At 32.9% G+C, this 11,360-nt stretch overlaps 1 protein-coding gene across 1 annotated transcript; it reads right to left on the bottom strand.

Moving 5' to 3' along the window:
* Positions 1–5,446: 5,446 nt before the first annotated feature.
* On the bottom strand, positions 5,447–9,301 carry LOC132187469 (receptor-like protein 7). Its single transcript, XM_059601788.1, has 3 exons — positions 9,193–9,301; positions 5,812–9,094; positions 5,447–5,742 (listed from the first exon to the last, which is right to left on the bottom strand). The coding sequence occupies exon 2, from the start codon at positions 9,086–9,088 to the stop codon at positions 5,840–5,842; it is 3,249 nt and encodes a 1,082-aa protein (XP_059457771.1). The 5' UTR covers positions 9,089–9,094; positions 9,193–9,301; the 3' UTR covers positions 5,447–5,742; positions 5,812–5,839.
* Positions 9,302–11,360: the final 2,059 nt, after the last annotated feature.

Genomic DNA, 11,360 nt, shown 5'->3' with positions numbered 1-11,360 from the left:
ACATTGGTGATGTAGCTGATGTGTTGGCAGACAGAAAAACATAGTAATGTTAGAAGTCACTCTTGTGTCACTCTAAGAATTGGATAAGAATAAATGTTTGTTTAATAAATTAAATTTTAAAAAATTATTCCACCAAATGTAAAAGAAAACTGTCCCCTTTTTGTCCTTCAAAGTAATGTGACTCTGGATTTGACTGAAATCTTCAGCGGCTTTACCAACCAATGCCTCCCTCTTTAGCAACAAAGGACGTTGTGGTTATTGAGCAATGAAACATTAAATAATTAAAGGGTATTAAAATATTAATTCAATAATTTGTGATTTAAAGCATAAACCATTCGAACCACATTCATGCTTCGGAACTAGGCCCATTCGAAATCCAATAACCTGTTCAAACGCATATTTTCAATAAAATATAATATATTACCTTATGAGGAGTAGATTAAAAACTAAAATTAAAAAGATTGACAGAATGTTCGCATTGAATTTTAATATTTTCACGTTGTTCATACTCCATTGTCCATGGTTTACAAAATGAATGAAGATAGAATAAAAATTATATTTAAAGAGTTTATTATCTTCAACTGTGATGTGTGTATATATATATATATAGGAAAATGTTAGGTGTTCTTCTAGTGTTCTCTTGGTGTCCTCCCAACTGTGATATGACTTTTAAAATTACCAATAGATTAAAAGTTAATAATGATAATTTCAAATTTAATGATAATTTTAAAAGCCACATCATAATTGGGAGAGCACCAAGAAAACACTAGAAAAAACACCTAACATTTTTCATATATTTATCAAGATCTAGACACCGTAGATTGTTGAATAAATTAACCGTAAAGATGAAAAATAATTTACATGTTACATTTATATATTTTAAAATTTAAACAATATAGTTGAAGCATTTATTTATTTTATTAGTTATATTCTTTAATATTTCTAATTAATTTTCATTAACTCTTATCTTTTAATATTGACCGGAGAGCCATCATTTCTTGTGGGCTAATACTTTACTTGTGATATTGTGTTTGGCCTCGTGATTTCATAGCCAAAGCAGCATGTTTGGAAGTGCGTTTAGAAAAATGGTTATTTCAAAAAATAACTTTTTTAACCTTTCCAAACTTCAAATAAGAAGTGCATTTTTAAAAATGCACAATTTTCAAGACATATGTAATTTACCAAACGTTAAACTATGGTTTTCAAAATCTTTTTTTCATTAACTGCAATTTAAAATCGCTATTTAAAAAAAAAAAAAAAAAAAAACTGCACATTTTGTAGTTGACGTGTAATTTTTTTTTTTGTTTCTAAATTGTTGACGTGTAGTTTGCATTGCTATAGTTGTGATTTTTCGTAGATTTGTTCTCAGCTTATTCTACATGTTAAATTGGGTTGTTTAATTTGGTGTATTAATGTTAGCATTGAATTTTAATATACTAATTGCAATAATTAATCGATGCTCTCCAATGGAGAGGATCCGTTTCATAGTACTCCAATGCAGAGTGGTTGCGTAATTTCCACAAGCACAATAATAATGGTTGCTTTGCTTGACTCTAAAAGTCTTCCATACGTCCTCAACTCTAAGATGGAACGGAAAGATTAGGCTTTGCTTGACTGAAAAAGTCTTCCACAATAATAATGGTTGTTTAATTTGCTTGACTCTAAAAGTCTTCCTACTTTGTAAATGTCATGCTGGCATGAGGCTTCACCGTTGGGTTTACGGTTTTCTTGACTTCTCAAAGAGCATATATAGACTCGGTAGCAGCGTCTCTTCCACGACCACAATAATGGATTTGCTTGATTTTAACGTTACGTTTGGTTATTTTATAAGAGCATCTTTAAAAATTATTTTTAATTAAATTTTATAAATTATCATTGTGCTCATTAACCCAAAGAATTTTAAGTGTGGTTTGGTATTAGACACCTACATCCACCACTCGAAATACCACTAAGGGCTATATTGTGTTCATTAACTTTTTTTTTTGTCTATAATACAAATGTTCCTATTTATAGGACAATGTCTAATTACAAGTATAATAATCAAATTTACAATCCCAATATTTGATATCAGCATAATTATGAACTATACAGAAAATATTATATATTTTTCATATATTCGAACAAAAGTAATGTGACTTTGGATTTGACTGAAATCTTCAGTAGCTTTACCAACCAATGCCTCCTCTTTAGCAACAAAGGATGTTGCGGTTATTGAGCAATGAAACTAGGGGTGGGTATCGGTCAAAACGGTCCAGTTTTTGCTCTTATCGGTTATTAACCGATAATTTTCGGTTAAACGGTTTCTTAACCAATACCGAACCGATAAGAATTTTAACCGAAATTATCGGTTATAACGGTCCTGGTTAAGCGGTGAGAAAGAAAAACAATGAGGAAGAAAGAGTCTGCTGCGTGGGAGGAGGAGGAAAAAAAAAAAAAAAAAAAAAGAAATATGTGGCATGGGAATTGGGAAAAGAAGGAAAATAAAGAAAAACAATGAGGAAGAAAGAGTCTGCTGTGTGGGATGAGGAGAAAAAAAAAAGAAAGAAAAGAAAAGAAATATGTGGCGGGGGAATTGGGAAAAGAAATGGTGAGAAGGAAAAGAAATAAAAACAGAGGAAGAAAGAGTCTATAGGGGTTTGAACCCACGACCACGAGGATTTGAGCCTTGTGCTCTAGTTCCCTACCAATTGAACTAGACTAGTTTTGTTACTAGCCTTCCCCCATACTAGTTCCTATCGGTTAAAACGGTTAACCGATAACAAATGGTTAACCGGACTGAACTGAACCGATGAGAATTTCGGTACAAAATTTTTAACCGATAAGAATATCGGTTAAACAATTATGGTTAATATCGGTTCGGTCGAAACCGGTAAACGGCCGGTTAAACGGTAACGGTTAATCTCCCCGCCCTTAAATGAAACATTAAATAATTAAAGGGTATTAAAATATTAATTAAATAATTTGTGATTTAAAGTGAGAATAACTTATATAGGGAGGTTGCACAAAGGGTGAGTTCGAACCACATTAATGCTTAAGAACTAAGCCCATTAATCGAAATCCAATAACCTGTTCAAACGCATATTTTTCAATAAAATATAATATATTACCTTCTGAGGAGTAGATTAAAAATTAAAATTGAAAAGATTGACACAATGTTTGCATTGAATTTTAATATTTTTCACGTTGTTCATACTCCAGAGTCCATGCTGAGTCAGTAGTTGCGTAATTTCCACAATTAAGCACAATAATAAATATGGTTGTTTTGCTTGACTCTAAAAGTCTTCTTAGGTCATCAATGTCACTCTGACAGTAGTTGCATAATTTCCACAATTAAGCACAATAGCTATGTTTGGCAAGAGCCGGGGCCGGAATTGTAGTTGGAACGGCACTGTTCTAGCTACAGTGCCAACTGACACGTGGCAGCAGAAATTGATTTTTTATCTTAATTTTTTTTTTTTAAAAGCAAAATATTAAAAAAAAAAAAAAAATTTAAGATAAAAAATCAATTTCTGCTGCCACGTGTCAGTTGGCACTGTAACTGGAACAGTGCCGTTCCAGCTACAGTGCCAGCCCCGGCTCTTGCCACACATAGCTAATAATAAATATGGTTGTTTTCATTGACTGTAAAAGTCTTCCTACGTCGTAAATGTCACGCTTACACAAGGGTTGACCGGCGAGTTTACGATTTTCTTGACTTCTTAAAAAGTAAGGGTTCGTTTGCTAAAGTAATTTGGGGTTTTAGTAGTTTGATACCGTAACAAAATTAATTGATGTAAAAAAAGTAAGAATATTTATTTAAAAAAAGTAAAAAAGTAAGAATATTTTGTTTATAAAAAAAAATGAAAAAATAAGAATGTTTGGTATGGAAAAATGAAAAAAAAAAAAAAAAAAAAAAAAAAAAATTGTTTTGTAATGATTTTTTTTTTATTTGAATAGTAATAAAAAGTGATTGATGTAATGTAAAAAGACAGATAATGTTAGAAAAAAAAAAAAAAAGTGAGATAAATAGTATTGGATCAAAATCGTTTAGCACACGGGGCACAATAGACTCGGGAGCAACATCCATTCCATGACCACAATAATGGATTTGCTTCATCTGTAACTTTACGTTTGGTTATGATATAAGAGCACCATCAATGATCTCCTTAAAATTTACTTTTGATTAAAGTTTACAAAAATTAAGCTTCATCAAGCTCTTTATTTTTCTCTCTATTTTAGGGCTTGTCAAACCTCTCTCCATATTTAAATATAGTGAGAGGTTTGACAAATTTGGAGAACAAAATTCTTTCTCTACTCCATTTTTTTTTTTTATGTTTTTATATTTCTTCTCACACTTTCCCTCTCTTCTTTTATGGGTTTGTGAGGTGCTTTTAAGAATACAAAATGAATGAAGATAGAATAAAAATTATATTTAAAGAGTTTATTATTTGATATTTTTGTATAACTGGTAGTTAAACTGTAAAAAAGCAAATATAAAGTTCATTGAGAGTACTCTTAACACTTTTCCAATTCGATTAAACTCAACGATCAGAAATGATTAAAAATTTGATAGGATTCTTCCAAATATAAGATTTTTATATTTGGTGTACTCTTAAGCATCGTAGAGGAATTATTTATTCTTTTCAAAGTAACTTGGAGAATATAAGAATATTTGATACAAAAGTATTTAAAAATTAAATGACAAATGATAGGGAAAAAAAATTATAACTAAACCATGGTTTTTCTTTCATTTCCCAATTTATGAACTGTACGTTTGTTTAAGTACCGTTTGACTGTTTTTTCTCTCTCTCTATATATTTTATCTGTAATCAAATAAAACTTATTAATTTTTATTTTTCGAGAAATAAAATAGTTCATCACTTTTATATATTGATTTTACAAATGGTCACAATCAATTTCAAAACGTAGTTTTAACAAAATTTAATATAGTCATGAATTTGGGAGAGAAGGTTTATTTTAATTAGTCGGCTCAAGGGAGAGTTTTTATATGATTCAGAAATTGAGAAACTTTTCTTTAGTCCACATTTTAGGATATGTTTTATGTGGGGTCCAATTAATAAAATTGTTGGTTGTGTTGTGTTTTCAGAAAAATAAATATTACATATATATATATATATATATATATATATAGCTTATTTTGAGAAAACACAAGTAGGTAGTATTTTAGGAATTTATACATTAATCTAAACTCCTCACCGCTTGTGCAGAAGAATTTATGGCTTTTATGGGCCGGGATGAACATTATATATGGTTCAAAACTTGAGATTATAATGTAGAAATATGGTTTCTCTTAATTCTAGGCCAAAATAATTGTAATAATGCAATCTTCAGATCTCTCAATTTCTTTTCTATAAAGATCCTCAAGAACACTTGAGAACTTAAAAGAGACACAAGAATATCAAAGTGTCTGAAAAGCATCATCTTTATGAAGAAGCACACAACTCGGTGAAAAACAAAAATAGAATACAAACATACCTACGTGCTCAATGAGATACAAAAGTGGCATCCCAATGAACTTGATATTGTGAACGTTTTACATAACCACTAGAATTACGCATTGGACGAATGAGCATAGAGTAATATTACAAATCTTACACTAAAATTCGAGTACTAATATACAATAGTGATCACTATTGTGTAATTCACATCCCATGTGTGACTTGTCAAGGCAAGTGTGACACCAATCAACATGAGTTACTTTGGCTTCCACATTCCATGAGCACTTTTAAGTCACCTGCAAATCTAATATAAGAAAAGTACTTCAATAATATATATATATATATATGGACAAAAAAGAAGAGTCAAATTAACCTGATTGCATTGTTCCTCATATCTATCACTAATGCCTCCGTCCTTGATTCTTGTGTGCTCGTCTTTGACGATTTTCTATTCTAATATATAGTTGAGGGAACATCTTGAAAAATATGTCATCAGCATGTTTGTAGTAGCATATCCTCCACCTCTTCCAAAACATTAGAGGTCCAATAACAATCCCAAAGCCGAAAATAAATCCCAATTCAGCACTTAAGAAGTTCCAGTCAATTGCATTTTTAGAATTTGAATGAGTTTCATCAGATGTTGGAGGCAATGATCTTGGCTCTTTAGGTGTGCAGTTTTCTTTCAAAGGAAAGCCACATAATCCTATGTTCCCTTCATAGGAAGTTTCCGAGAATGTAGCAAATTGCTTGATCCGTGGAATCTTTCCCACCAATTGATTGAATGAAAGGTTAAGGACTGATAGGAAAATAAGACCATCTGCAAGTTGTAATGGAATCTCACCTATAAGCTTGTTACTTGACAAGTCAAATGACTCCAATTTACTCAATTTTCCAAGAGATGGGGGGATTTGACCCATGAAAGCATTATGCGACAAGTTGAGAATATATAATGATTTGAGTTCTCCTATTTCTCCAGGTATAGACCCGTCAAAATTGTTGCATGAGAAATCGAGGGAGGTAAAGATATTTAGGATCTTCACTATCTTTGCCTCTAGGCCTTTCATCGTAACAGTTATCACATCTTGATAATAAATGTTTGTCACATCTTGATAATAAGTGTTTGTCCCACTTTCTTGACCACCGATAACAGGGTTAGGACTACTCACCGGCAAAAAACGTCCAAATTGGAGGTTATTGAGCACATATTCGACCTCAATTATATCATCTATTATTGCCTTCCAATCCGAAAAGTATTTTATTGGAAACATACCAGTGAAATTGTTTGCAGCGAGGTCTACAATTTGAAGCTTTGACAAGGAGCCATTAAGCCCTCGACAATCAATGGGCCCATAAAATTTGTTAGATCGTAGAACAAGGATGTGTAACATGGATATGTTCTTCAAGTAACATGGGAAGGCATCCTCAATGTGGTTGTTCCCAAGGTCTAAAACTTCCAAAGATGTGCATTGGGCCAGAGATTTTGGTAGCTTTCCTTCTAGTTGATTTCCATTGAGATTTAAAGTTTGTAAGCGACAATTGCTTGGAAACACATTAGGAATTGTGCCGCTGAGGTTATTTCTACATAAATTCAGCACCCCTAAATCTGGAGTGGACAAACCTTGACGCTCGGTCATCATAAATAAGCATTGAGGAATTGTGCCTCTCAATAAATTATCAGACAAATCTAGAACAACAAGCGTTGTAGCACTGCATATTGATATAGGAATACTCCCATTGCACTTATTACTCGAAAGAGAGAAGAAATAAGTGTTAGTAAGGAAGTTGCCAATACTAGCTGGTATCACAGAGCTAAAATTATTCTTCGATAAATCCACGTATTTAGCATGTTCTGGGAAAACTAAGAGCTGCCCTTGGAGCTGGTTAGAGTGAAGGTCTAGGGAGCTCAAAGAAGACATGTTGAGTAAAGACAAATCTAGAGTCTCCAAATCGTTATAAGAAAGATTCAATGAGTTAAGATGAGGAAGTTTCCAAATCCAACTGGGTATCTCTCCGTGCATCTGGTTGTTTGAAAGGTCTAGATTTGATAACATGGATTGATTTATCAAGAAGTGAGGATATGTTTTCAATTTGCTAGAAGCCAATCCTAAGCTGTTGTGGGATAGATCGAGATCTGAAAGATTTCCCATAGTCAAAATCACATTAAGTTGCAAGGAGCCGCTAAAGTTGTTCCAAGAGAGTGAGAGACTCCTAAGACTTTGGATCTCAAAGAGAGACATGGGTATTGGCCCTTCCAAGTTGTTGTAGCTCAAATCAAGAGTTTCCAATAGACAAGAAGAAACGTTCGGCAATTCATTGAGTGGACCAGAAAATTGGTTGTTGTGAAGTCCTAGTTCTTGTAATGATGGAAGGGAAAACAAAGAAATTGGAATACTCCCGTCCAATGAATTGTACCTCAAGTCAAGAAACTTCAGATTCACAAATGCTTCCCACCGTGTGGAAGTAATCTGACCTGATAAATTATTATTGTAAAGGGCTATTGTGGTCAAATTCATGCTCATGCTTAATGATGGAATCGATTCGACGAAATTGTTGTTTGACATGTTCAAATAATGCAATTGTGCAAGGCTTGCCATTGACATTGGGATTGATCCATTGAAATTGCAAGAAGAAAGATCTATTAAGGTCAACATTTTCAGGTTACCAATAGAATTTGGCAATGTTCCTGAAAAGTTTGTGAAACAAAGCACCAGCATTCGAAGTGATCCATTCAAAGGAAATTCTGGCAACGAACCCTGAAGACGATAATTACGTGATAAGTCAAGGGTTTGCAGTGTTGGAATCTGGAAGATCTTTTTTGGAAAGGTTCCATTCAACCCAGAAGAAGAGAGACTCAAGGATGTCAAATTTTTGAAATTTGTAAAAGATTCTGGAACTGGAGAATCAAAATTGTTATCATCAAGATGAATAATTGAGAGAGACTGAAGATTCGTTAATGAGGAATCAAGAGGCCCTGAAAGAAGACAATATGTTAAGCTCAACACTCTAAGCTTTGGTAGTGAAGATGATAAGGCAGTGCCCCACTCATACCCATTTGCAGATATCATTACATGATCAAGATGAAGTTCCATAAGCTCCGAAAGGTTTTGAACCAGCATTTTTAGATTTGGACTCTCAAGTTTCAATGCATAACGAGATTTGCATTTGAAGTAATCAGTAGATAAATCAAGAGTAACCAACCTTGTCAAGTGCGAAATTGCAATTGGAATCTGCCTCGTAAAACAAGCGTTTGATAGGTTCAAATAACTCAAGTTGGTGAGCTTGTCAAATTGGGATGGAATCTCATCAGAGAATTTGTTATAAGCCATATCCAGGTGTTGGAGATACTGGAGATTGAAGAGGCTGCTTGAATTGTCAAGACCACCCGAGATGGATTCGTTGGTCAGGTCAAGACCGATAACACGCCCCTCGTTACAAGTTACACCTTCCCATGAACAGCAATCGACACTTTGATTCCAGTGCACCAGTTTTGTAGATGAAGCACCGTCAAATACGAGGCTATTCTTCAATTGGAGCAGCAAGGATTGCTGATTGCCAAGGCATTGGCCAGACAAGGCAGAGATACAGAAGCCGATGGAAAGTGAGCATATCATGAGCATCAAGAAAAGCCATGAAAAGAGTCGAATTCTCATTGGAAGCTGTAACAAAAGACACCCACACAATATATAATGAGTTGAAGAAAGAGTTAATGAAATTAGTGATGGGTTGAAGAGAGTAAGAGCGAAGAGTACATTACATTTTTTTGGGGGCTATAGCTGATATCCGTTGGCTGACAGAAAACCGTTGAGATTTGGAAACTGTGAAAGTGTAAAATAAGAGGCAGCGAAGGCTTTGCTTCAACTGGAACGAACAATGATAGTAATTTAAATCTCCAAGTATATCATATTTCTTATATAGGGGAGGGAGAGAGCAGTAAAAATTAACCCAGTCAGTAACAGCCAACAATAATTGGTTTGATTTAATTATCGTAACGTGACTGTCAAAAAGCAGTATAAAAAGGTTATAGCATGAGAAGGTAATAGTGATGGAAATTGGAAATAATGCATCTTCAAAGGGTACCCACCAGTCGACTTCATTCTTCCATTTACATTTCCTTTGACACAATTTTCAAAAGTAATCGACACAAATACAATAATGGTTTTTGAAAAGCAAGCAAATCGTAAACCCAACGCTGAAGCCTTGTGGCCCATGGGTTTTCTTTCCCTAACACTGTAATTGTTAAATCAAAGTCGTTTTGGTCTCTTAAGCAAGACAAAATAATAGTCCAAGTAAAGTCAATGGAGGAATATGGTTGTTTGTGAAAACAAGAATTATTAGACATGCGTTCAAAGTCCCGTATGAATGGAATGCTCAAATCTTAAAAATACTTTTCATTGTTACAAGTGCCATTTTTTTCTTTTTTCTAAATTTCTTTTTTTGCTTTTTTCTAAATATTTTATGAATATTTTTGTTTTTTTTTTTAAAAAAAAAAAAACAAAAGAGACCATAAATTACGAGATAGGTAGAGATCGAAGGGATATATAACTGCTCTTGTTTTTTCGTTGGCCTTCTCAAAATGCCACCAACACGTTTTGGTTTGAACTTTCAGAACGAAGCAGTTGTATCATTTTTTTCGGGCACAATAATGGTTGAGTTAATATTACTTTTTATACCTATTTTATATCGTTGACAATTAGACATGATTTGTTTTAAGTGAATTTTTTGTTTTCAAAAAAAAAGAAAAATTTAAGTGATTGATATAAATGACATTAATTTAAAACAAGTCACATCAGTAAAATAAGTATAAAATAAACATAAAAATTAGCATTAATAACTTAAGTCTTCCAATGGGTCCATGCAAAACCAGGACCAGAAGATACTAATAGAATGACCTCTTTGCAAATTAAAAGTCTTCCAAAAGGCGAAGAATTGCACCTCATAAATTTCTATCCGACAAAAATCCTACTCAACGCGGCCAAAGGTTATCCATTGATTAGTTTGATTACAGTTTTGAGAAATATTTTTAATTTTTTTTTTAATAAAGTGTTTTATGTGATATAAATGTAAATTGTCTTTTTGAATTATTTGTTAATGGTGTCGAAGAAAGTGTGTTTTTATAATTTTGGAAACAGAAAAATATTTTCAAAATCATTAAAAAAAAAAAAAAAGAAAAAAAAAGAAAGATAACCACACTGTGTGTCGAGGTTGAATTGTTAATTGATCTCCGAGTGTATGAATGTACATAAACTGGAATGGTTATTTATTATATAGCGGAGGGAGAGAACAGTAATCAACCAAATCTCAATCAGCAATTGCCTTGACACCACTGGTTGGAAACTCAGTACGCGTTTTGGTTGAAGATCAGTACAATAAATGCTTTGGAGTTTTCCCCGATGATCATCACTCAAATCTCAATCAGCAATTGCCTTCACACCAGTTTTGAAACTCACCATGCAGACTTAACAGGAAGACTTTGAAAATCAAGCAAACCATTATCGTCTACTACTTTGCACCGGAGCTTTCTATCCCAAACGCGTCTATAGTCTTGTCTGAATATATAATAAAGTAGATAACGAACTATTGAGCTTTTGGAGGCCTAATTATGTGGGGGAGTTTTTTTTTTTTTTTTTTTTTTTTAAATAATAATAATAATGATTATTGAAAACAGGAATAAAAAAAAAAAAAAAAAATCAATAACATTAATCATCATGTCGAGAAAGGATATCAAACAATTTTAATTTATTGCTTAAATTGCTATAATTCGAGTAAAAACTGTGAAAGAGTCTTTATGAGATCCACCTAAATTATTTGTCTTTCGAAATTTATTTGGCTAAATGAATTTCATATAAACTCTCTCATAATTATTACCCAAATTGTTAATAACTTAGACAAAAAATTAGTAAAAATCTCAATCTGTCAAGGAAT

Source organism: Corylus avellana, chromosome ca7 (genome assembly GCF_901000735.1).
Source record: "Corylus avellana chromosome ca7, CavTom2PMs-1.0".
Taxonomy (NCBI): Eukaryota; Viridiplantae; Streptophyta; class Magnoliopsida; order Fagales; family Betulaceae; genus Corylus; species Corylus avellana.
Note: the sequence above shows the minus strand (reverse complement) of the source record. Positions and strands in the feature narration are given on the sequence as shown.